Source organism: Vanellus vanellus (genome assembly GCF_965231255.1).
Source record: "Vanellus vanellus genome assembly, chromosome: 15".
Taxonomy (NCBI): Eukaryota; Metazoa; Chordata; class Aves; order Charadriiformes; family Charadriidae; genus Vanellus; species Vanellus vanellus.
In genome coordinates this window covers 2,057,131-2,084,646 of record NC_138920.1, presented here as the reverse complement: position 1 = coordinate 2,084,646, position 27,516 = coordinate 2,057,131, and the positions used below count along the sequence as shown (strand labels likewise).

Genomic DNA, 27,516 nt, shown 5'->3' with positions numbered 1-27,516 from the left:
CACCAGTCCCACCTCCTCTACCTCCCTGATCAGCTTTGCTCCTGTGTTACGGGTGAGAAGTGCCCATCCAGGATTGACTGAGTTGCTGTAGACAAGGCGATGCTCAAACACCAGAGCTGAAAAGTCACTGCTTTGCACAGAGACACACTACAGGTGGGAAACCGCTCACAGTTTATTAAAGCAACAGAGCCGAGCTGCCTGAGGCCGCTTTGACGCAGTTGCATACAAACAACAGTGAATGTGCCACAAGAGTTAAGAGGTAAAAATGATGATTTTATTAATCTGTTCATTTCTTCAGTGGACATAAGATCTGTGCCTCCCTACAGGCATTAAAACTATTGGGTGATCTGTGAATGACAGCTCAACAGGGAGAATAACAAACACTTGAAGCTTGTCTGTTGCGCTGACCTGTAAAAGGGCAGATGTCAATCTTTATGATGGATTCTATCTTGTCTACTGACTAGTAAAGGGAAGGTATTTTTTTAACCTGCAAAGGAAGCGAAACTTATTGCCAGCGATGAGTCACAGAGACAAAACAAACTGAAGGTAACAAAAACCGCTTTACTCCTACATTCTTTTTTCTGATTAGAACCATACATTTAAGTACCACACAAGGACCTTTCAACTGAGACACCAAAACTGAAAGAAGAAAAGCCCACAGAGCAGGATCTGATTTCTAGATGGAGAGCTTCCGTAACCGACAGCGGCCGTAGAAGAGACAGCTCGGTCTCCAACACAAGGAAGGTAGAACGAGGTCAGAAGACCGGAGAGAGGGACTGAGGCATGACAAACAGAGCTATGATCAAAGGGTGGAGTGACCAAGAGAATCTGGGTAGAGGGTGGGTAGAGAAGGGGAAGGGCAGCAGTCAGTGAAGGGAATGTTGGGAAGACTGTGGTGATTTCTGGCTCAGGAAACAGAGCTGTGTAAGGATTTTCAAGGTTTACATTGTGGCAGTGACAACTCGGTATCTGTCCAACAGCATCACTGTCCCAGGAAACAAACACAACTGAGGATTCATTTCTTGATACTGTCTTATGTTGCTCACAGAAAGATGACAAAGCTTTCTGCTAAAGCAATGGTTCAGGACTCGGAGAACAGCTGTGCAGGTACCCATCCTTCCACAAAACATACTCAGCAAGAGCTGAAAACTTTTTTCTCTTACTTCCACCAGTTTCAAAACTTTTGTTCCTGTATGAAAAATTTAATTAGTAAGAGGTACTGTATCTCAAATTGTTACCCACTCTTAACAAGTCAAAGAGAAAAAGACTCAGTTTAAAAGACTAACTTTGGGCTAAAAAAAGCATTTTTATATTTCTCTTGCTGAATACGCAAGCTCAGGGGGAAAAAAAAAGGTAAGAGTGGCTTGGCAAGAAAATCTCCTCCTGAGCATAAATACTGGTTCCTATCCAGTCTGTCTCCAGTGGTGGTGAAGCAGGAGGAGAGAGCAGTGCACAGCCCAACAGCCAACAATTGGTCACTGATGAGCAGGACTGGAGTGGCGTTCAGAGTAAAACCTGCTACCCACGAAGCCTAAAAGGCGGCTCTGTGTTTGGATGCATAGTGCTGTCACAGAGTTGTTCTGCAGCACCACGAGTGAGATCATGGAATTTTGCAGTTTATTTGAAAATTTGGTAGTTTGTTACTACACCTGCTGTCTGAGGTTTAAAAGACACAGACTCTTTAAAGACTATAAACCTTCTAACTAGATCAACACAGTGTGAAACATTTTTATCGTTTCACTACAGAATCTGTTCTGTAGTTTAGTCAAATACTGACTAATCTTCGTCAAACCATGAAAGCAAAATTATTCCAAACTAACTTCAGAAAGCTGTCTACCTGACATCGGTTGGGTTGGATAATTTATGTTGTATTTAAGTTATGCGGAGAGATTATGTTAGAAGAAAACTGTATGAAAGGATGGCTGAAAAGGAACAGGAGCACCTACAAGTTGACCTATCTTAGATGAGATGTAGCAGTTTCCCACAACAGCCTCAGCTACAACAGCTTCTGTCAGTATTCCCGTTGTACCAACAGACTGGCTTAAACACCAGAAGTGGTAGTCGGCACCACCCTGACAGCTGTTGTGAGGTGGCTCAGTGCCATGCGATCAAGGTGGGATGATGCACTACACTGCTAAGGACAAAGCCCACTCGGAGCTTCCCGCTGTCCCCTGCACCTGGCCACTCATTCCTGCTTCTTCAGGTCCTCCAGAGCAACAGTTTCTGGGGCTGTTCAGAGAAATTACTCTGGCTTAACACCACAAGTATCAATAGCTATTCCGGAAGGCTTTATTCTGTTTAACACATTCACAAATGGCCGACAACTTGGGGGACAGGGGAAGGAAGCTCCTGAATTGACCTCTTCATCAGCTATACGTTGTGACATACACTTCTATGAATTATGGTAACGAGCAGAATTCTGAACTCTTCCTAGTTAGGTGTGCATGTTATCCTGTGCCCCAGCCTAGCAAGTTCACCAACTACTGGATTTACAGCCACATACAGGTCTTTGCTGGGGCACAAGCTAACAGACCCGAGCCTGGCTGTGCAGTCTTCCTCTCCCCTGGTGCCTCTGCTTAGGCCATGTACCCCATTCCCTCATCTTAAGGCACCATCAACAATTTAAATGCCTAAAACGTTCCAGATAAACTTGTTCTTAAAATCTCTCTCAAGCAAGACTCTTCTGATGCAATTTAAACCCCTTTCTCCCTGCCTTCTCTGCCACGAAACACAGTTTATTTCCTTTCTTCTGAAGCAACTCATTTCAAAATGGTACGATATCCTCAGTCTTCTCTACACAAACCTGGGAAATCCTTTCCTGCAGGAACTGTTTTCTGCGTACTTGGTGGTTCTTGCTCTCCTCTGGACTCTCTCAGGCTGATCGATACCTTCTCAACTGCAGATTTCCTTATAAAAAACAATGCTCAGATGAATTCTTGCAACAGGTCTTTGAGTCTTTCCCGACAGGAATTGTAGCACCACTCCATTTTGATCCTAAATACTTCAGAGATGTCACCATATTTGGTGTAGTGAAAATACAAAGGGAGCTCTAGGTGATACATCCTGCTCCGAGACGTTTCTTAGTACAGTCACCAAAGTCATCTCTTTGATAGTTTCATAACAGCTCTGGACACCGCCAATACTCCATTTAGACTGCCACCGTGTGGGAAAAGGCAAAGCCAGCAGTGGAGATGAACAGCTTGAGATTGTCTAAAAAGTCTGAACTTCTAAACATAAAGAGTCCTCCTGACATCAAAGGTGTGAAGTAACAGAAACAGTCTATAAAAACATGAGATTCAGGAAAGAATATTGATAGGTTGTTTTTCTAAAGTGTAATTTTAGCACTGCATTGGAAGGCACTGGAGTGTATCTAAAGGAACGTCATCTTGAAAGAAGTTAGCAAACGCAGAGGCTAAACACGAGAGCCTGAATTTCCCCCCTTTCCGACTGGAGGCAAGTAGGAAAACTCTATTCACAGACAGGAAGGAACAAGAGCCAGAGATTCAAACAGAGGACCCACCAGAATCTGTAACAGAGGAATGTATGCTCTGACAAGCAGCTTAAGTCTATAAAAGGTGGGATGCAAAAAGCACAGAAACAGTTGACTACAACATGGTGGGCAATGACAACAGCAAGAGAGGAGGCGGAGTTTACCAAACTAGGAAAAATTCTTATCTTCTTCAGCTCCAGAAAACATTCTAAATCAGTTGAAACTAAAACTCTGAAGAAGAAGGAAGAAGCAAGTACACCAGAAAGTGGTCTAGATTGCATTGCGAGGGGGAACAGGAACGCTTTAACAGATGGTGATCAGAATCTATATGGTCAGGTCATTGGCCATCAGATCTGGAAGGTTTCTAGCCTCTGAGGCAAAAGGTCCAGCAGGACAGAGAGGTATCGGAGCCTTCAGACAGGGATAGGGTGTCCTTAACCTTGCCAGGGCTAGCAGAATCAATAACGTTCTGCTCCCATTTTACTGAGGTCAAACTGATTAAAGAAAGAGAATCATAGAGAACATAGCAATAAACCTGACTGTGAAAGCAGAATTATATCCTGGTCACTGAGCTAATCACAAGTAAAGCCTGCAGCATTTCCCAATGAGCCAGGTAGTAAGCAGGACTATCACGGGCTTCTCCGTATCCCAGAATATCAAGGTGGATCTCTCATTTGTGGTCCAGACTGACAGCACTCCTTAGGTCAAGCCGCCAGGAACATGGAGGAGCCAAGCACATAAAACTTGGAACCTCCACACTCAAAATTTCTTTGCTGTCATATGAAGTAGAGGGATTTGGTTCCTTCCTGCTTGTGTAGCGTATTGCTGTCAACCTGCCCACCATATGTGAAGAGTACTTCAGTTTCCCTCATTAAATGTCTCCTTAACATCACTGGCTCAAAGCGTGGCAATTCTTGGCCTTCTCCACTGTAGCTTCGATCTTCGAATTTTTGTGTCTATCCCATACTAGTTTAATCTCTATCATAGTCCCCTTGTTTATTTTTATGCTTGTCATGAAAGAAGATTATGTATCTTGAATTCGATGTTGCATATCACAGGGTACATTTTCCTGTAAATGCAAAATCGAGGTGATGTGAAAAGAAGTGCGTTCCTTGCAGATTCATGTTACGCCTCTTTGGTTTTGCCCAGGTACTTACAGACAATTTGGTTTTGAGTATTTATTGCAGTAGTTTTCCAAATATCATTATGAATGATTAGCATATCAATTAAATTTTTTAAGCCTTTTTTCCCCAGGGAACAGTAAGAAAGAAACAAACTGCAAATCTCAAGGGTCTTCCTTACTTGATTCCACTGACTTAATTAACTGATTATAATTTCAATGGTTCTAATTTATTCATTCTTTAGTGAAATGAGCTGCCCCATCTTTCAATATATCGAGGAGACAGGAAATTAAAAGGAGGGAAGCGGAAATATAGGAGGCAAGGAAATAAGGGGCCTATGCTTAAGTGCAGCTATTTCAGTACAAATTTCCTTTCAGCCTTTGAATAGCTGAACCTAAGTCCATGGATTTCAGTTTCCTGAAAGATCTGGCACTTAACAAAAATTACTGTACTCCCTTGTGCATCCCTCTGACCTTTACGAGTATGTAATGCTAGATGAAAACCTGATTTTTTTGGCTACTATTTTCACAAATGAAAAAAGGCAAAAACTTAATGTTTAAGGTGTTAAATATTTTTACATGTAGCCAAGCTGGCATTCACCGACTTGCATGTACGTTTCAGAGGTGCAAGAATAAATGCCAATGCTATAATTTGTTAAATGCTTCTGACGAGCAGCAACTTCAATCACCACAAATTCTCCCAATTTAAACCACTTCTACATAAATTTAAACTTTTCCTAAAACACCCAAGTAAGATTTTTCCACATAGGCTGAGCAAGGCTTTTAGAAAACTCACGGCAAAGATCATTCCACTACTGAGGAATTTAGAGACGTAACAGACACTAGCTTCTATGGGACTTTTTGTTCTTCAGTAGAAAACTGCTAAAATTCAGTAATTAGTAAATTGAATATAACAACCATTATCAACAACCATGGAGCCAACTTTTGCTCACATTAAGGTACATAACACTCTCTTTCCTGAAAATAGCTGTATTACTATTTTATTTTTCACTTACCAGACGTGAAGCTGGGCTACAAGAAACCATGAATTCAAAGTGTCGGGCATTTGGCACCCTTGACGGGAAGAGGAAAAACACAAAAACTAAATATTAATATGAATTTCATCACATTTTGCGCCTAACAAAAATTCACTACACCAAAATCTAAATACACTTTAGTAATTTTAATTTCTGGCCCTAAACAGCACATACATATCAGAAGCAAACATCATTTACTGTCACACTTGTGCTTAAACTCTAGAAAACACAGCCACAGGACGCTGTAGATTGCAAAAGATTTCACGTGTTTAGAATTCACTTAGAAAACATTTACAAAGAGGGGGGAAAAAAATCCAAAATGGAGAATTAGACAAACACGTGGCTTCTAGCTCCAGAAGCCTCAAAGTAGTAGAGAATAAAAGGGGAGTATTAATGGATGCTTTGCTCCGTTCTTACACTCTTCCTTTAACATGCGCTGTTGCCTCCTGCCAGGGGCAGGATACTGTGCTTGCTGGGTCTTTGCTCCAATTCTGCTGTTCTGATTTACTACACAGCTGTACAACCCACAGCACTCAGCGTACCGTGCCTCTACATTAGGATTAAAACCACCAACCATCCACAGAAACAATTCCTGTTTCCAGATTTAGCGCTACTCCGATAGCCACTGGGTTTCCCACAGATGGTTGGTCCATATGCATGTTCACGCTACGCATCTGCATGTGCCATTAGGATGCGAGGCTGGAGATTTAGGCTATGGGGCAAAGATACCATATTTCTCTTCCTCATGCTTGAAAGGCATGGACCTATTGGTTGTCCTTTGGTTCCCATCAATCTTAAACCTTCTTCCTAGGAAGTCACCTCTTCATCTACTTCCTGGAGAAGATTTATTTAAGAGTACCTAGTGAGAAGGATCTGGCACAGTCATCTTGGCCTACCCAGCACTGGGTCTTGTCTTCAGGACTGTCCAAAACGAGCTGTAAGAAGGCCAGAGAGTATTCAGAGATGGACTCTCCAGGCCGATGTGCCCCAACGAAGTCAACCTTATCTTTTCTGTGTTGAATATATCCCTTCCTGACTCCTACACTTCTTGGCTCTCCAGTATTACCAAGGAGATTCACCTGTATCATGAAGCAATACTTTCCACAGCCTCTTTCTTTTTATATGCCAACTACGGTCAGGTAACCACCAGAAGAACCAAGCAAATCATCCCTACTCCTCCCTCCTGAGAGAGATGACTCCATCAGTGCCTAGGAGCTGCCAAGCTTCAGCATCAGTGCCCATACATCACCTATGCCACTGCTAAGACAGTATAAAGACACTAACAGTCTATGTTTGGAGATTAAACACAGGTTTCCTTCACCCTTCTCCCCTTTTGGCTCTCTCATTCCTATTAGAAATAGCTCATGTGCCTAGAAATGACTACTTTGACCTGACGGCATGCCAAGACATCTCTAAACAGGGCAAGAGTACACAATGCTTGCATTAATCAAACCATTTCACTAAATCTTTCCACAGGCGAGATTCAGGGTAAAACACTTAGTTCAACAGACAGAGGTTTCTGAAGTAGAAGCTACCATGTATCAGTCTCCCACCACAGAAATCACTCTTCAGTGGAAAGCAAAGCTCACACCTCTACTACTGGAAATATGGAAAATTTTTAAAGACCTATTCAGTGCCCAGGAGGGAAGAATTTTTTCTCTAACTTTCCAAGTGTTGCACTTCTATTTTTATAATTCATTTTTTAACTTCTATATTAGGACCGTCTACATCGTAAATTTAAAAGAGGGATGGCTCCTTTAAAGCAACATGCTTGCCCTCAGATATCAGCTATTTACAAAGAATGCAATCCTAAAATTTGGGCGTTTGGAACACCTCGTTCTGGGAAACTAACCGGGGAGAAAGATCCATCCTATAATTAAACAGAAAATTATTCCCTTCAGAATACAGTTAGATACAGAAAAAATTTGCGATGGTAAAGCTACCTATGGAATTACTGTGATTACTATCTGCTGGGGAATAAATCTCTTCTGCCCATAGAACACATCCTGTTCACAGGTCTGCACACGGTAAGAGACATGAATGCTCAGGATTACAAGGACATACCTCTTCTTCCAAATCATATTCTGCACTTAAAATTCATCAGGTAAGGGATGCAAAACTTAAACGTGGACTTTCTTTCATGAGAGTTCATCTTTGCCACTACCACAATTTTAGGAAGGATGCAATGGGATAATATCCCCACATCCTGAAAAAAAAACAGGTGCACTATGTCAGTGTTCCCCAGAGCATGACAGATAGCAGCAAGTGCTTGAAGGTACCTGATGGGCCACAGGACACAGAAAAACCCAGAGTCCTGCAGACAAACTCCAGCCCTTTCAAGCTGCTTGGTAGCCCCACTGGGAGCCATCTGAAAGGCTGTTTCGATAGGGCCAGCTCTTCGCTACCACAGCTGCATGACAGTGGAGCAATTAACAGTATGAACAGTTCAAGATGAATTCAAGGTAACCCTACACTCCATGTTCATCAGGCAAACTTCAGCTCAGCCCTCAGTATCGCCTGCCTGATCCTAAAAGCTCTTTTCACCTTTCAAGTATAAGGTTAGACGTGAAACACTCTCTGCACAGGTGGCTACCTCCTTCATTTTGTTAGAACTACCCAAGCTCTGCAAGCTTTGTGCCCAGAAAGCTTGGCACCAGTAATCTTGCTACTCCCTCTACTACTTCTCTGTTCTCCTTTAAAGAAGAAACAGCTGAAGTCCTAAAACTTTCCATAAAGCAGCACAGTACAGGCATTCGGGATGTAGGCTCTAAAGCAGAGTTCCTAAAGTTTTGTCCACGGATGATCACAAAACAAAGAGCCAACAGAATGGCAGGTATAATAAAATTAACTGCAGTATAATACTAGAGAGTCTCAATTAAAACATCTCCTTTATATACAACAGCAGCCTCATGACTTGCACATCCATAGTCCATGTTTTGAAAACTGCTGTTCTAAAGCATAATACAGAGAAAGGAAGTTCAAAGGGCTCATACTGTGTAACGGAAAGTCTCAGAAATTTCACTAGGTATCAGCAGAAATGCACTGAGATAGCAAGACAGCCTATAAGACATGAAATGCCACCGTCATCCTAGTCCTCAACACCAGACCATCCAGTCTCTACAGTCTATGTCACCTCTGTCAGAGAGCTACCTGACAAAATCCACATACCAAGTTCCATAAGGTCACACTGCAGTTGTTACTCATGCCATAACATAACCACATCCCAAAAGCACATCCAGAAACACTGAAGAAGGCTCTATGAAGAACTGGTTCTGATCAGACAGGGTTAATGAGCCCACAAATAGTTTTACACGTGCATGGACGTACGGTTTCCAAGGCCAGCTCAGCAGGTTAACAACTCTCACAAGTGGCAGAGAAAAGGCTAATAAGCTCTCCAGAGACCAGGGCTGACTTTGAGCAGTTCACTTGGATGTCTCAACACCATGCAGCTACAGCCAGAAGTGCTGGGGGCAGCAATGCACGAATACTCCACGAGGTCTACACACAGTCAGCTCTGGCTCAGGCAGACCTGAACCAGACCCCACGCAGCACCAGCACTGCTCTGAGGGCTCCTAAGCAGTGCAATTCATCATGTGGGTGGGCAGCACCCACATCAACACAGTCTCAGGGACACCTGTGCTTGCTGCATCACCAAGGGAAAGAGATAAGAGTTAGGTGCTCCCTGTTCCTCCTAGTCCCCCAGGCTGCTCTCTTGGGAGCGAGCTGCAGTCCTGGCTTAAGTGATACCCATCTTTATTTGAAAAAAGAGCAATTCGGTACAGCAAAAAACAGCTCCTGACTGACCTAGTTTGATGAAGACATGGTGAATTGAACTGAAAGTTGGGTATCTTGCTTCACGCTACATACCCCTCTCCTAATCTTGTACTCCTTGCCACCTACTTTATGCTACAGCTGCTGTCCATCAGACCCTTCCATGTGCCACTTTAATTCACTAACACAGCAAAACAGCAAGTTAATAAAGAAAACACGCTGTTTTCTTTCAGTGACCTAAGCAGTTCACTGGAGGATGGGATAGTTGTCCAGTCCAGAACACCGGCAGAAGAAGATGGGGAAGTGAGCCTTTTCCCTTTGGCCACTGCTTCGACTCAGCTGCCCATGGAACCAAAGCCTAAGGCTTCTTCATTGGCAAAATCAATTTAAAAGGTTCCTGCCCTGCCCACCCCACCCAGTCTGCGTTTTAGGGGAACCGCTTTTTAAACATGGATCACACGCCTGGTAAATTTTAGAGCTAATCCCCCAAACAGCTGCAGCTGTAAGTAGACAGAAGTAACAGAAACATCTTATATCTGTTTTTATATGAAAGCAATGATTTCTTTGGAACCACAACCACAGACCCCAACACCACAGGTGTTCTTAAAACACCAATGGGTGCAGCGTGCACTCTGTCAATCTCAGCAAAACAAACTATCTTGTTCCTTATGTAACAACAGTCTCAGGTCAATGCTAACAGAGGTTTCTGTGGGTGTAAATTCAGAGATGGACTGGTTACAACTTGTACTAGCAAGCAAAAAGACAAACAGAAATAAGGACATTCTGGAGAAAATGGTGAAACTTGAAGGAAAGGCTGCCTGCTGTTTGTGATACGTTTAAAGCGAGGGGGAGCTCAGGGAATTTTCTCTTTAAAACAGTAAGACAATATCAAGAATACAACTGAAATAATTTTACTCAGCATTGAGCCTGAAAATCTGTGCCAGCATCTTTTGCACAGACATGTTTTGAAATGCCTTTAAATTTGAATCTAGCGCAGCATTCATGTATCTTTGTACAATTAACCTGTTAAGCAGAGATAGTGAAACACTAGTTAAAAAATAGCAAAGCCTCTATTTGAGAGGCAAATAATACAAACAGAAGGGAACTTAACTGAGAAAGCCTGAGAGGGCACACAGCTGGGGCGAGGTGTGTGCACAGGAAAAATGAGGTTCTAATTTTTTAATCACTAATGATGAATCCTGCTGCTCAGAGAGTTCTCTCACTCCCGCAACCGCTGAAACCACATCAGAGTTTTGGAAAAACTTCTGAAAACCATTGGAAAATCTTGCAGCAGCAACACCATGTACCAAACCAACCTCAATAAGCTCTGCACTAGATGAACACACAAAGATGTCCCTTCAGCTGATCTCTCAAGAGGTGGCGGCAGCAGCCCCAACCTGGGCTGGTGCATTGTAAAGCCGTAAGAAAGCATTTGGTAGCTTGGGAATTCAGGTGACAGGCCAGATCCAGGCAATGGGTTTACTACCAGCTAAATCACACTGACATAGGAAATAATTCACAGAAGAATGAAATATTATTGAAGCTTACGTAAGTCTCAAGAACACATCTCCATTCACCAGCCAGATTTGATACTAATAAAAGCAACAACAGATTTTTTAGCTAATGGCTAAAAAACTGTGTACAACCTGGAAAAGCCAATTCAAGCCAATATTATTCCCATATACTTCAAGGAGGGACTTGTGTCTCTTGTTCTAGTCCTACTCTCTACGCAGTCAACAGATGTGTCCTGGCTTAATGCTGTCATGGTCAGTAAAACGTAGCAAGTCTCTAAGTTCTAGCCAAACCTGCCCCAGCCATGAGGAAGAGACAGGTATGTGATCTAACTGACCCTGTATCATAAAAATGTTGTGCATCAGTGGATGAGGATGGTTCTCATACCTGTATCCCAGTTATAGCGGACCTTCTCACAACTGGTCATGGGACAGGGTATGACACAGACCATCTGACCACAGTAAAAAGGAAGAGATACCTGGATTCTTAGTTTATCCCACCCCTGGTAATAAAAATGGCAATATTCTTCAAAGTCCAGGACATTCTGTGTTTTACCTATCCCATCCTTGTTCTTGTTCTCCGCTGCAAAATGTAACAATCCCAGACTCCAGTCTGCCCTTGAACCCTCGCCGCTTCAGAGCTTAAGGGAATGCAGTAGTCCAGTCAGCTTCTAGTTGACCACACACTTAATTAGGGTCTGACAAGTCTTTTTGCTGTCGTATTTATTGAAATAAATATACCCACTGCATTTTCATTGGAAGTTCTCTCATCGGGACAGTAGTCCAAATACCATCAAGTCCAGTACTTACTGTTAAAAAATTCCTCGTAGTCAGTTTTCTCCACACAGCACGTGTACATGCGCAAAGCTGCTACCTTAATTTTCTAAAGAAAAAGAAAAGGCAATACTTAAAATATTCATCATGAGAGCAAGTGAACACTACTGGTTCTGCTAAATACATACACTACCATTTCCTGAAAAGACTTATTTTGACAATCACAATCACTTGAGACTTTCAGGAGCACATTAAACTATTATATCTCCCAGGAATGACACAAATATAATCAATCATGACTTGAGACAAAAAAGTGATTAAATGGCTTCTTAAATACCCTTCCAAATCTAGTTTCCTATAATACTGTCATTACAGAAAAAGAAATGAAATGGTTTTCCTTACAGAGACTCCAAAGATTCCAATTCATAGTTCCTGGTTTCCTCCAATAACTTTAATTGATGTATACTACTCCAAGTGTTTTGTATACCTCTAGTTTTAAGTATTAAAGAAGTGACATTCCAGACACGTCCTAAGAATATCTTTTTTTTCCTACAAACATGAAAACTGACCAACTAAGCTTCACAAGTAAGAAAGGAATCCTAAATGATGAATGACATGAGGTATATTCAGGTGCTTTGGCACTTGTAATTTTGTTCTTGGCCTGCCACTGCACCAGAAACACCTTCATCTATAACAAAGATACATGTGCTGAAGCTTCAAAAGGCACAATAACTGATAGCAAAGACCTTAAATAGAAGAGCTGTCAGCCATTCCTGTTTACTAACACCACGGGGAGAAAAATTAAAACATTTAAAAACTCCAGAGCCCACTCCCCTACCTAAGCCAGGAAGCAGCATTGTGTTTCAGTTGTTTTGTTTTGGCTTTTATCTTTTGGGGTTTTTTATTTTTTATTGACAAATACTAGGGATCATGTCAGTGCTCGCTATACTAGAGATAAGCACTATGCCCATCAAACAGCACTTCAAATTACAGAAGTATTTGTGTCTCCTCCAACCAAAAGAAAAATAAGGAAGTTTCAACCGACCTCCTGTTGTAGAAACACACTAGCCATTATTTCTCTTATTCAACAATCTCAGGCTTCTGCCAAAAATCAAGTATACATCTAAACTTCTTGCAGTAAAATAATTCACACTGCTTACTGGAGTTCTGAAGGTTTCCTTTTTAAAGGAAACACTGCCTGGCCTGGGAGTAGAGATCTCCCCGGTGACAGTCATTGCCCCGGACCAGGCATTACTAGACATTAAAAACATATTGTAAAGAACAAGTCCCTGCAATCCAGCCCTTAAATAAGGCAGATAACCCTGGAGAAACTGGTGAAATTTAATCATGGAAGTTTTAGGGTGTAGAACTGGTGTGGGGGAAATAAGAAGAAAATGGAAAAGAGCAGAGAAATATTAAGAAATTTCCATAAGATCTCACAGAGAGCACTGGCAAGGCCAAAAATGAAGTTGGGTCTCTTGGGCCCTAGCTGCAAAATAACTCTCTCCAAACCTAAGATCCCCAGCCAAAAGCAGGCAGTAAAGAGTAGAAATTAAGGAGAACTCTGAATCAACACTTAGAGCTAACAAGAATCTTTATTACAACAATATGTACACAAGCACATGGGAGAGAAACCACTCTCTCATGAGGTTTAGCATCACCTGATTAAAAGCAACTGATTTTAACCAAAATACCTAACCCCCTTCTGTGCCAGTTATCTTTTCTTTATATTTTCTTTCTGAGAAGCAAGGTGCAATCAGCAACAGTTTCAGATCAGTCTGGGAAGAGGTGCACTCTGCCTTGCAGATATTCAAAGCACCCTGTAGGTTTTATTTCCTGCACGGTTGGGCTTAGCCCTTCATTCAAGCTGCCTTTTCCTCTCACTCCTTTATACTGTGCCTTAATTCAGAGCAAAACGATGAATTTCATATCTCTGTCCTTTTACTCCTGCATAAGGAACTGAAGGCATCTCTTACAGAACTGCTCTCATTTAATCAATGTTAACAACTGCCTTATGAAAGGACTATTTAAAAACTGCAAAACAGGAGGACCTATTGTGACTCTGCCCTAGTCAGCTCCTACCTAACAGCAACTCAAACAGCAGTCATAACACATCTCACTATTGTCCATTTGGGAGACCCTCCTGTCACAGAAATACAGAACACACAACAAAAATCAAAATATGAAAGTGCCTCAATAACAGAAACGAGTTAGACCAAGTCTCCTCAGTCCAGAGAAAGACTAAGATATTACGGAATACATGAGTCTATAAAATCATCAGTGGAAGGGAGAATGTGAATGTACACTCTAAGGAAAGAATACTCAACATTTCTTTTAAAGTACAAAATTACAAGGCACCAACCGAAAACAACTGTACTTCTTCCCCCAGTGGCTGCTTCAGCTATGGAGCTCCCTGATATTGAATGCTATGGATGCTATAAACTTAGAAGAGTTCAAAGTACAATGGGGCAAACTTATAGAAGAAAAATCCATCAACAGATATTACAGAAGAATGTGTGGTTCCATGCAGGAAGTCCTGAAACAGACTGTTGTAGGCTGGAGGAGCACATAAGACAAGTATCATAATATGCTTTTCCTGTAACTAAATTCTCTATAGGTAACTGCAGTTGGTTATTATTAGAGACAAGATGATGGTCTATGTGGGTGTTTGAATTAGATAGTATGGCTGTTATTGTGTTCTTTGGTGCACAAATGAAGTGAAAAAGAAGATATCTGAAGAAATTCAAGACGACTTAAGACTACAAACCAAATACGATATTCCTACTTAAGACAATGATGGCAATGCATAGATCAAGTGAGGTTCAAGCCGTGGCTTATTATTCTTCACATCACAAAACAGGAATTTACATGGGTAATAATTAGATCTTTTCCATTAAGTAATGCTCCTATCATGAGAAAAAAAAGTGGGGTTTTTTTTGTTTGCTTTTTAGAACTCTCAAAGTATCAAACAACCGAAAGAATTATTAAATGAATGCTTTACCCATCTGCTATACTTCAGTGGTCCTGTGAAACCCATCGCTTCTATTATCCTTGTGAAAGCACCCACTTTCTCTTCAGATGGCTGCAAGGAATCTTTTGCAGAAAGATGCTGTAAAATCGAAATATTGCATATTTCAGCCTTAGCAATTAAATCTGACAAATCATCTCAGTTAGAAAAGCTACAAATTTAAAAGAGCATTTTAGGGGGTTTTGTTTACTTTTTTTGTTCAACAAAACAAATACATCTTTACGTCTTCCCTGCAAAATATTACACTGCTTTTCCTACGTGACATTCTTGTGTTTATGAATGCAAACACTGCATAACCATTTTGATAAAAGCATCCTATCGGAAGCTCAGACTCAAACAGTTTGTACAAAAACCTGCTTTCCAAAATGTGGTTCCTATTCTGGATTCACGTATTCCTTCTAGATGTGTGTCTGGGCTTAAATATTTTGCAGATAAAACAAGCAAACAAATCACAGAAACAGAGTAAATAAAGCCGACCTTTCACATGCCCTCTCTTACTCTCACAGGCACATCATATTCTAGAGTAATTATATATCGTATAAACCAATCAGCTCCATCTCAAAACTAATGAAGCTACATGAGCCCACCGTTCTTACTGAAAAGTTCCCCCAGATTGTTATTCCCCTTATAGTTAATCTAAATTGTACTTGCAGAAAATCTAGATCAGAAAAGTATTTAGTTCTCAATGATTTGCAAACATGAAGATAAATGTTCTCTTCCAGATTAACTACACACCTTAAACACCATTGGGCTGATAAGAAATCTTTTTGACATTCTGCCTCTAAGCATTCTGACAGTAGCAATCAGACATCAGCAATTACCATTTGTACTCCAGCAAATAATTTCTAATTAATCAAGTATGCAGTATAAACATTTTGTTATCAACAAATTAACTTTCAACCCATCTAACCAAAATCTAATGCACGTGAATCTCCTACATAGACTCGAGGAATACAGCTGAGAGCCATTATAATCTGGGAAAGTTCCTTGACCAACAAAATGTTAAATTGCTTTAAGTTGCTGGAATTTTACCCTAAACACTTCCTCCTAAGACAGGTAGGGAAGCAATTTAGCAACATATGGATTGCCCATACATGGACAGAACACTTAGACCAGACACCGTCTCCAACAAGGACCAGTAGCAGATACTGGGGGTGAGACATAAAAGCCAAGAAATATGGCACACACAGCGCAGCTTCCTGGGGCGGACCTGCCCGGCTTTTGACAGTCATTCCTGCACTAGAAAACATATCCACAATAAATATTTCTGGCAGCTACAATTGGATGCACCCCCAGCACCCCAGTGTTTGAAACTATTTAACCTCTGTAACACAGCTGTGGTACACAAGTTTCACAGTTATGTACAAAAAAATCCCCTTGTGCCTGTTTAAAATCCAACCTTGCCATTTCATTGGATGGTCCCAATTTTCCTATAAGAAGCCACAAACAACCATTTCCTATTCCCTTTTTCTGTTTATTTTATGACTTTTATAGGCCAGTATCATACATATACCCATCAGTTATCTCTCCTTAGTTTAGAAGGGTCCTAAAATAGCCTCTTGATTATTCTGGCTGTATTCTCTATAGGTTTCCTAGCACTAATATATTAATTTTTGAAATGGCATGAATGATAAATAAATACATATTTAAATACAGACACACATCCTGCACAAGTTGCTATATTTAATTAAAAACTAACTGTAAAGGTCACAAAAACTGTAGCTTTGAGACATAATCAATCCCTACATACATCCACACACAAGCTTTAGCATTTGAGATAAAATGCTTTGCACTTGTGCACCATCCATAGACGGCTATTGGAGTCTTGAACCCCATTATGCCTAGTACTCAGGTAAACAGGAAGAAACATGCTCAGTAGCAATTTAGTATCCATCAGTCACCCAGTAAGACAGCATAACACTGCCCAGGACCTCCTCTAACGCTCAGATCCTTGCTTTGAATGTTGGCCATTCAACCTGTTCACCAAGTCCCCTATTATCATCCAGAACAAAAGCATCTTTCCCACCCTCTGCCACATGTAACGGACCCAGTAAGTCTACCGGCATCTATAAGAATATTTAAAGCAAATTTTAGTACTTTCTCTTCAAGATTATCCCATGCAATACTCTTCTCTACACTAAAAATGACACCTAAGCTTACATCATAAGATAACTCCATAAGCCCCTCTGCAGCCAGACAATGATAGGATATGCTCAATACACAACTTGTGTCCCAATAACCACTGCCATACCAAACTCACTTAATCAATTTTAATCTCCTTCACAGGAATTAAAATCCTACTAAACCCCTAGTGAACCTTAGGCAGATTAATTTTACGACGTGCCTCTTATCTACAATGCATTATAACATCTCCCTCAGTATGGATTTTTCATTATGCAGAGGAAGTTAAAAACCAAAATTATCTAGATTCAACTGTTGTTAGCTCATCACCAAAAAAACGATTGCCTGGAAAACAGTCTTTTTCTAATAAATGCCATGATTCTTGCTTCATTCTTTTGCAAGTCTGCCTGGATTAGCTCAGGAGATGGAGAGGGGATTTAAGCAGTGAGTGTTTGGTTCAACCTATGGATAGAGGTATGCAGTTCAGCCTGCCAACGCTAGGACTGCACCCAAATGCAACTAAACAGTGCTACAAGCATACATAAAATCTGCTCTAGAAAACATATAGAGAAAACTTCAAAAATACGCTTTATAACTCACTCAAAACAAGCTCATCAAGACACTGAAATGGACATAAGCCCACCTCAGGCTGACTTTCCTGCTCAGTATCAGCGCTCAAAGCGTACACACCTCTTAATTTTGACACCAAATACAAAAATGAAACAATTGGAGTTCACCATTCATTCCAAACCACTTCCCCACCAGGAGTGCATAGTCAAGTTCACATTTCAGAGATGTTTAAGTATTTCTCTATTCAAGATAATGAGGCTACAGTCCAAAAACCTACCACAAATCTTACCGACAGTGTTGTAAACTGCTTCCTCTCTGGTCATAAATCCTGCCCGGCATCTTACACCAACGCTATTTTAACCAGGAAGTTTCCTAATTCATCTCATCACCTTTGTACCCCTCACCTAACACTTTCCAATACATCAAAAGCAAGTCTCTGACCCCTGCCTTGAAGATCTTCATGCCACTCCTGGCTTGTTAGATCTGCCATCCTGTCACCCACTGCTCTCCCAGATCCGCTCTGCAAAGGATGCTCGTGAAGGGGTAAGAGGGGCGGCGCAGGGACTAGGGGTACACACGACATTTGAGCGCCTGGGTTCTAGTCTTAGCTCTGGCCATGGTAAATTGTGCAAGCCATTTTGTATGCTTCAATCTCTTTGCACAATGGTTCACCTCACCAGCTGAAAAACACTGAAAAATTGTCTAAAGAAAAGAAAGCCTCTAGTTAAGAACTAGATGCAAAGAGCAGCCAGGGATTCTTTCCTTCCACACGTCTCCTTGCTTTCCTTCATTTTGTCTATCTATGTCAAAACAATCAATGTAAAATACTTCTTAGTATTTACCTCTAACTCTACACCAGCAAAATACACAGTTAGGCACATAGCAAACTGGGATTGCCACTTTTATGCAAGTTTTAGCCATCAATCCTTAACCTTCTTTTTCCTTCTGTCCTCTCATTTCTCATGCAGACACTCCATTTTGCCATTTTCTTCACACTGCGTTAACAAGAGCAGGATCATGATAATTATTAGTTGAGAGACAGTGACTCCCTTGGATTAAGTGTTAAACTAATCTTACGGACCTGATTCATGCTCCAGAAAATTTCTATTCTAAGACAAAAGACAATAAATGTAAGAGATGTAGAGACCACAAATTAGCAAAATAGTGCAGCTGAACAGTAAATAAATTATTACACAATAATTAGTCATTATCAGTAGATTGCATGACAGTTTTCAGTGTTTAGCAGATAGCAAAACTATCATTACACATTATTCCCAAGCTAAAGAATCAGGAGACGTTTTCTCACTTCTGATATGTATGGGCAACTTCTGGGTTTGCCTTTTTAAAGGTAAGAAAGGAACATCTGCCCCCCACCCCGATAACTATTCTCCTTAACTTAGTTTCTTTCCTTATTGGAAAGAAGTCCTGAGGCTTAGTGGAACCTTCACCCCAGATAACCCAACTGTTTCCTGTGCTAGCACTTCATTTCCCAGAAAGGATCAAAGAGCACTTCTCAAATCATTGGACCCATTGTTCACGCTACACTAAAACATTTTATATAGAAGTTGAATCATCTCCTACATGTTTTGAAAAGCGTTTTGTTACCTGTATCTGTATAATACCTGGCACAACATGCCCTTCGACAATAAAAACACCAAACTCTTCTAACCTTATTTGAATTGTAAAACGATCTGTTTTGCTGTGTAATGGCTCCATTGGCTGGAATCAATCCACCCCAGGATTTAGACACTCGGAACTGGCCAGCCTTGCGTCTCTAGTAAAAATGATAAAAGAAAATAAAAGAAAATAAAAAAAAAATGAAGAGACCATTGACTAGTAAACACTTAACTTTACACCTATTACCCTTAGTTTGTTTACAAGTCAATTACAGTTCAGCATAACCCTGAAAAACTTTATATCACAAAAAGCACATATGTATTATCATAACTTACAAACAAAAAGGTTGTCCATGCTTAACACTCCACATCATGTATTTTCTAGTGTTCTGTAAATGTATTGATGGAAGAGACTGGCAGAACACTCACAGCCCATCTGCTTTGATTTTCTCACACACTACTTCTAATTATGGGGTTTGTCTCTTACTAAAGAATAATTCTTTTTCCTGGCCTTGCAGAGAAACAGTTTATGCTATTTTTATCTACAATCTTATAGTCCATTCAATTGTCTTTCTGGCCAGGACTTGGGCAAAACAAATTACAGGGTAAAAGCTATCACTACAACCATTATAATTTCACAGCACATGATTTGTGTTACAGAGTTACTGCACAAAGAAAAGAAAAATATCAAGTAGGAGCACGCAGGATCTCCAGGTAAGAAGCTGCACGCTGAACAGAACACCTATCAGAGCCTCCCAGCACGCCCAGATTAGCAGTACCTTGTTTATGAATAAATTCAGACAAAGTAAATATGCTGGTTTGTTCAGAGTAGTCATCCCCAGAAGTCTTGCGGCTACTTGTGGCTCAGAGTAAGCCAATTTATCAATCAACTTCACAACTGCTCATTTCCCTCTCTACTCCCAACATCATATGCTACTTGATATGGACTGGTGCTTTAACAGTATGGTTGTACACAAAAGCAAAGACAATTTTCCCAGGACTGGAAGCTCTTATCTGAGAAAAGACATCCAAGCCAAAGAGCTTACAGGTAAGTGGCTAATTCTGTAAGTCACGGCTCTGCAATACAAATTGTAATATACAGGAGGACAAAGAGGAGGCTTAATCTCCTCTCATTTCATTGTATGCAAGAAGGAAACACCAAGAGATATACTCTAATTCTGTTCAGATAGCCTGCATCTATTGCCATTTTCTACACATTTTTCACCTCTTTATTAACGGCTATTACATGATGTTCTAGTTAATTTACTATGGATAGACACAATCTGACACTATGCACTCCTTTACAGAACTGTAAGCAAAACTGCAAAGCAGTGCTTCCCACTGAAACAACACTACTTAATGTTGTGCTGTGCCACATAAACATACCACCAGCACTAGAAACTCCAAGGCTACTCTACAGTGGAGTCGTTCTAGGAAATAAAGTGCTGGAAATTACATGCAATCATGACTAGCTTGTAATAGCTGCTTTGGAAAAATGACATCTACATTTGGACTTTTGCATTTAATCTACTCACAACAGATCATTTGGATCCTTTAAAAGACTACACAACTGAATACAACTGTGCAACAAAGAGGGGGAGCTCACCCTTTTAGCAGCAGAAAGCTTTTAAGTTGACTTGTTATTTCAGCAATACACAGACAGTGAAGACATCGCCTTTGGAAGCTTTTTTATTTAAAACCCATCATTTTTTCTTACTAATTTAAACTTATCCCATTTTTTTACATACGCTGATATCCTACCTGGAAAATACCGTAGAGCATCCGTCTACATTGGCCTTGGACTGTGGTTGTCTGTAATAATCCACTGCATGCTGCTATCCATTGAGTTACTCCAGTCTGGCAGCTCTGGAACAGAGAAACTAGCAATGAATAAAAGGGACCCTAATACTCAGAAACAGTTTAACTGTCCTCCTGCTTCCACAAGTTTTATTCAGTTATACAGCAATCCTCAGATTAAACTCCCAACTTGAGCTTGACAAAACTATAGATTTTGATTTTAAAGAAATGTTGCCTTCCAATACAGGCATGCAACCCAATTTTGATGGCAGAAAGAGATCAGTCAAAGGAAACAGCAGGCTGTCTACATCATAAAATCATACCACAGTTTTTATCTCTCTACAATAAATTCAAATACTTAAGAAGCATTCTTCAATTAACTGAGCGATCTCCAAAAAGCCCTCATCCAACTCTCAGCTTTTATGCATCTTTGCTTTACTTTACTCAGGCACAGCTAAGAACTTTAGTATTTCAAAAGCATGTATTGTCCCAATAAATTTCAGTGAAGATAATTATTTTCTGTAATGAAAATGTCAGGTAATATGGAGAAGAGGCAGGGTTTTCTTAGCCTGCACTTTCTTTGCACTTTTTATCTTCAGCAATATTCGTGTTCGTACAATATTTGCCTCCTTCATGCATGTTCTACATTAACACTGGAAATAATGTATATATTATTAGGATGGATATGCTTTTTTTCTAATATAAATAGCTTCATTTTCAATTTGCCATAAAGATGATTAAGAGATTGAAGCATCTAACATAAGAGGAGATGTCTAGCTTTGAGAAAAGATGACTCCAGAGAAGTCTTATCAATCTCTATAAATACCTGATGGGGTGGACAGTCCAACTCTTCTTGTGAAGACTACTATGAGACTAGCAGATCTGCCCAAAGATTAGGAGGAACAGACACAAAACCAACTTGAGTTCCTGTTCTCTGTACCTGCACAGTCACCACTGACCCTCAGGTGCAGTGTATGGCCTCCTCAGGCTGTCCCTTGCTAACTCCTCACAGAGCTGCACTTTGAACCCATTAAGGGAATGAATTTGTTTTTTTAAAAACTGTGAGGGGAGAGATGCACTACCATAACAAATGTGATCAGTGTTCGCTACCACTACACCTTCCCACTTCTACTGTAGTGACACTACTTAGTTTCCGTTCTTTCTCCATAACATCACTACCCAGCAAGTAAAATTACGAAAATGATACAGTTCTATCCAAAAAGGTGTATCAGCTGAGTACCACAAAGTACTTCTTCAGGTAATCAAGTGTTCTGACATAAATAATTACTATATGCAAGATTCCAAGGCAGATTTTTTTGAGGCTTTTGCTTTGTAATAAGAAGGAAAACATGCCTAGCTTGTGATATGTCTTAGAGCTTGAATATACTGGGGTTTAGAGCTGTTGAAAAGCACTACCACAACAAAACTGGACAGAGACATATGAAAACATAAAATAAGTATACGCACACTTAAAAGGTGAGATGTGATAAAGAATCAAGTAATAAAGACAACAGCAGAAAGCGACAGAGCAACAGAAAGGGAACACAATGACCTAAGGAATCTTCCCAAAGCCAGCATCACTGCAGAATATAACCTTCCTTTCAAGTGCTACCTTTGCTTCTCCATTTGGCTGAAAGAAAACATACTGAGTATAAACTGGACCGGATTACTTAGGAGTAGTCTGCAGACAGTGCAGGCACCTCCACTGGCTAGCTGCCTTGTCAAAATACAGATGAAAGTGTATCACTATGGTCTTCTAAATCCTCCTGGCGACCATTAGGAAACCCTTAGGTAGCAGACAAAGTATTCATCAAGATCTCATCTTAGGTAAAGAACAGCTTTATCATAATGGCAGTATTAACTAGCAGAGCTGAAATGTTTGGACAATAATCAGGACTGTATCATATGCTGTGAGCTCCTGAGAAGGCTTGAAGACAGAAGAAAAAAAAAAAAATAATTTCCCTACTTATTTCCAGTACAAAGAAGAGACACTGAAAGTTTGAAGACCTATTTTCATACGATTAGGCAACTATTAAATTCTACTGCAAAAGCAGATGCTGGGAAACGCCAAGGATCACCAAGCTTGAGCTGAAGCACATTGCTGCTGTAAGAAGTCCCCTGCTTCCCAACTGTGTACTCCCACCACCTACCAGAGCTCAGGTGCTTCTCTGATTACAAAGTAAAGCACTTCAAATCACAAAAATGGCAAACTACATCTCCTCCCTTCCAAAGAGAGATTTTCCTGAACAGGCTGAAAAGTTGAATCAGCTTACTTTGCCATGCGAATGTCAGAAGCAGTTGGGAGAGGAGGAGTTGCCCAGGCACAGATAAACCCAGGAGACAAGCCCTTCACCTTCTGCAAGCAGGTTTTCATTGCAAAACACACCCTGGGGTACAGCTCCACAAAGAGCTGAACCCATCTGGTGACTCACTCCTCTACCACTCTCCCTGCTCCCCTCCTGCCCGGCTTCCCCCTCCCTTTTAGCTACTGATTGACTTTTTAACACATTGAAACTGCAGGAAAGTATTTTTATGTTGCCACGGTTCTGCTGCTCCAGCATTTGGAGCATAGGGGCCAAGAAAAATGCTGGAGGAGGCAATGGCAGGCAACAGTGCAAAGACATGAGCAAGGAAAAAAAGTAGGAATAGGAGGAGGAAGCAGGAACTCCAGCTCACTGAGTTTCAGTTGCTCTCAGGCAAGTTCGCTCTCCTTTGCTTTCAGCTTGAGAGGTGAAAAGACAGGGCTCACCGCGCTTGTAAAAACCACACCCTGAGACATCAGTTCCAAGCACTTAGAGGATTAACTTCATAAGTGGGTATTGCGCTCTGACTAAAGACCTTTCATCTTCTTGAGGAACCCATCTCCACCTAGCAGCGCTGGCCAGCCCTGCATTTGTGCTGCAACAGAACATCAGAGCCAGGCACAAACTTCACTTTTCTAGACCACATGCTAAAAAGCGGTACTCTGCTGTGAAGACTTTAAAGGCTAGCAGAAAGAAAAAAAAAAAAGTACACAAATGCATGAAAAAGAAAGAGTTGCATGATTAGTAATACACTCTCACTCATTCATAGGAACCCAATCTCTTCCAGTTAATACAGAAATGGGAATTTTTGTATTATCCTTGCTATCAAACACCTCTAAGGTGAGATGGGAACGTCTAAGAATGGCAGTCCCCACCCCACAGGGCACACACTGCGCCCAGAGCAACAAGAGAAGTACCAGGCAGAAAAAAAAAAAATTCTCAAGCCCCAGTCAGGAGGCCTAAAGCCTTCAAAATCCTTATGTAAACACAAACTCTGAAGGAAAAGCTCGACCCGTTCCTTCACCAGAGACGACTGCCGGGGGAGGGGGCCGTGGGGAGGCGGGAAAAGCCGGTGGGTGCCGCGTCCCCCCGCAGACACCCCCGGGGTTCAGGCGCACCGCCGAACAGCCTTCTCCTCAGGCGCGGCGGCCGGGGAGAGGCCAGGCCGCAAAGGAGCCGCGGGACCTGGCGGGACCGTGCGGGGCAGCCCAGCCACCACAGCGGTGGCGCCAGGACAACCCCGCGGGGACGCGCCCGGCCGCGCACACGCCGCTCGTTCCCTGTGCGGAGAAGGCGACCTCGGCGGCAACCGCCGCCGCCACTCACCACGGCTCGCACCAGCGCCGCCATGGGTCCTCGGCGCCGCTTCCGGCGGGGCGGTCAGCCCGGCACCGCCCCTTCCGCCCGCCGGCTGCGCATGCGCCGCCCTGAGGGGGCCGGGGGAGGCGGGGGGGGGGGCGTCCCGGTCGTCGCTTGGCGGCGGCTATAGCTCGGAGCGGGCCGGGGAGGGGAGCGCCGTTGCTGGGTCCCGTAGCCGGGGGGAAGCGGTGTCGTGAGGCGTAGGAAAGCGGGGGGCCTGCGTTGGGGTTCGGTTCGGAAGGGGAAAAGGTGGCGAATCTGCGCCTGCCCGTCGTTACCCGTGTCCTCTGGAAGGCCCGGCCCATGGCGGGGGGGGGGGGGCTGTGCTTTCACTCCGCTGCCCGGCAGCAGAGAGAGCAGCGTGAAAGCAGCGATAGTTTCCTCTGGCTGAGGTCGATCTGGCCGTTCTGGCTGGCCAGAGCAGGAGATGGCATCTGTGCCGCACCGGTGCCAGCACAGGGACTTCGCGCTTTGCGGCGGTAGTAGTGGGGGAAGATGGCAGAGCCCCTCGTGCCAGTGTCCCCACAGGCCCTGGAGCCAGCACCTCGCTGCCAGGAGCGCTCCCACCTGTCCCTGTGTGTATTCTCTACCCCTTGCTTCTGCTGGCACCAGCTTTCATGAGGCCGCAGAGTGAACCTGAGCAGCAGCCCGACGGGATGAAATGAACTGGCTTGTTTTGCCGGGTTAGTCCTAATCTGGATCATATCCACATCACCTCACAAATGTTAGTCCTGGTACACCGGAGGCTGGTGCAGATGTGAGCAAGAGCAGCTGGGGAAGAGAGTGAGGCTGCTCTTTTCAGCAGCAGTGCTGGCTTAAAGGGCTTGGGGAACTATAATATTCTACTCCTCTCTTTCCCAGCCTATTTACTGGGATGCCAGCTTCTCGAGAGAGCAGTAGCAGCTGCTTTAATGGCCCTGAAACTCCACAGTAGTCCTTAGAAATCTTTCATATGTTCTTAAATGTCAGGCCTCAGGGGGCCAATGGAATCACCTGCTTGGACTTCCCTTCCACAGGCATCCCAGATCCCTATGCCTGCCGTTGGTCTTTTCCAAGATGTTCTGACTCACCACAGCTATCTGCTGAAATAGGTTTAACTGCATCTGACAACGTGTTTAGTGAACAAGTTGTTCTGATGCAGGGCTGGATGTTGAGCAACACAGGGAACTGTAGGTCTCTGTCAGGGCTATGCTATGTTTCATTTCGTTCTTGTGTCTGCGGCTAGTTCTAGGGAGGAAGGTTAAAGCTAGCTCTGCTTTGTTTCATGTGCTTAGCTGTCCTCCGTGTGTTAGACTCAAAAGATATTAAATACCATTCATAACAGCAAATTTTTTGTGAGAAGGCGATGGAGGAGAATGATTACTCTTTTTCTGAAGTCTCCTCTTGCCACTAATAAGTTAAGAGTGGTCAAAAGAACCCCTGCAGCATACAGTCGTACAGAGGAAAGCCTTCTGTCAGTTGCCCAGGAGTCTCACAGCAGCATGCAGAAATCTCTCCACCATAGTGGATGCTTTCTAACTTGGAGCTGTGTGTCTGATAAATATGCTGAGTATGCCAGTTCCTGACACTCACCTGGGTTTGTGTTCGTCTTACCTAATGATGCACAGGAGGATTTTGACACATTTCAGTTGGAGAAAATTGCTATCTTAGCTAAGATTCCTCTGCCTATCACTGTTATGTCAGTCTCCATGTAGCACTTAGCCCTTTTCATGCCAGTCTGGCTGAACACAGCTACCTCACATGCAGAGAACAGCACCTCAGACTGTGTCCAAAGGGGACACGGAGACAGAAGAGTTGGAGGTGGATCTGCATTTTAGTTTCGACTCTAAGGGGATTTCCTCAGTCAGAGCACTGGCAATTTGCTCCCCATTATGTACACAGCCCTTGCTGTCCTCGAGTTCCTACCGTTCAGCGCTGCTCAGTGGGCAGCTCTGCGACGGCATGAGTCTCACCTCAGTCATCATGAATCTTCCGTGGAACTGCTGCTGGCAGAGCATTTTAACCAGCAACAACAAGAAGTCCCAGAGACAGGGCAGCAAAGTTCCTATCTAACTGCTGGTGTTCTTTCATCTGAGGCCATTGACAATGGCAGAGAAACTTGCTTTCACAAATGTGCTAAAACGTGGGGGAACGTTAACAATGGCCTTAGGCGTGTTGGCAACCAGGTGACTGAACAGAAAAGAAGAATCAGAAAGGATACGATGATACTGAATTTATACAATGTATTATAAAATAAGTTTCACATTATTATAATAATTTATTAATAAGACTATATTTAACAAGCATTCTGTTTAGGCCTCAACCCTGTCTGTTCTCTTACTTGCAGGCCTGGCAGCTGTCTTGGAGTTTGCCATTCCAAGTGACTGGAGGAGGCAGCTGTTAGTGGGAGGAGATAAGGGGCCACAAGTCGTGGGCTGAAAGTAGTCCAGAGGAGTTTAAGTGAAGAAGAAACGGAAAACAAAGAGGGATGAGAAACTTCCTTCCCTGAATGTGCTAGAAGAGAACAGCAGTGGTGGAGCTGGATGAACGTATGCATGGAGGATGAGAGAGGATACTAATCGGGCACCAGTGCATGGAGACAGCAATGAGCGCAGACTCGGGGTTTAAGGGAGGGCAGGGGCATAGAAGGGAGGGAGTGAGGAATTGCATAATCCTCTAAATAAGTGATGTTTGCTGTTTTTTAAGCATGACCAAGAAGGGATGTGGGACTGCTGTGTGCTAAAGGCAGAGAAGCAGGGTGGAGAGATGACTCTATGATCTACCCACAAAGTCCTCTCTTTAGGACAGGGGTGGTGGAGGAAAAGCCTGATGACAGCAGGAATGGTTGCTTCGGGTGATTGGGGCCCTGCTGCGCAGCCCTAGATGCTGCATCTGTACAAATGGGTGCAGCGATGATCCATGCATGTCAGGATGGTGGGAGAGGCCTCCCTTTGCATGTGTGGTTAGATGGGGCTGGTGGATGAAGTAAGGTTACAGTTTGACAATACAACTAAGCAGATAAAATTACTAATTGCTGTTA

General features: G+C 42.5%; 1 protein-coding gene across 2 annotated transcripts in view; it reads right to left on the bottom strand.

Annotated features, from left to right (window-relative positions):
* Nucleotides 1-24,497, bottom strand: part of UQCC1 (ubiquinol-cytochrome c reductase complex assembly factor 1) — a 49,938-nt gene extending 25,441 nt beyond the window's left edge. Inside the window, exons 1-6 of one of the 2 annotated variants that reach the window (XM_082491265.1) lie at nt 24,465-24,497; nt 20,800-20,904; nt 19,092-19,196; nt 14,705-14,812; nt 11,740-11,812; nt 5,627-5,684 (exon numbers count right to left, since the gene is read on the bottom strand). In XM_082491265.1, the coding sequence (XP_082347391.1) occupies nt 5,627-5,684; nt 11,740-11,812; nt 14,705-14,812; nt 19,092-19,196; nt 20,800-20,904; nt 24,465-24,488 (473 nt within the window). In that variant the 5' untranslated portion in view covers nt 24,489-24,497. The remainder of the gene's footprint in view (nt 1-5,626; nt 5,685-11,739; nt 11,813-14,704; nt 14,813-19,091; nt 19,197-20,799; nt 20,905-24,464) is intronic. The other variant, XM_082491266.1, reaches the window with a different exon arrangement.
* Between the last annotated feature and the right edge of the window lie 3,019 nt (nt 24,498-27,516).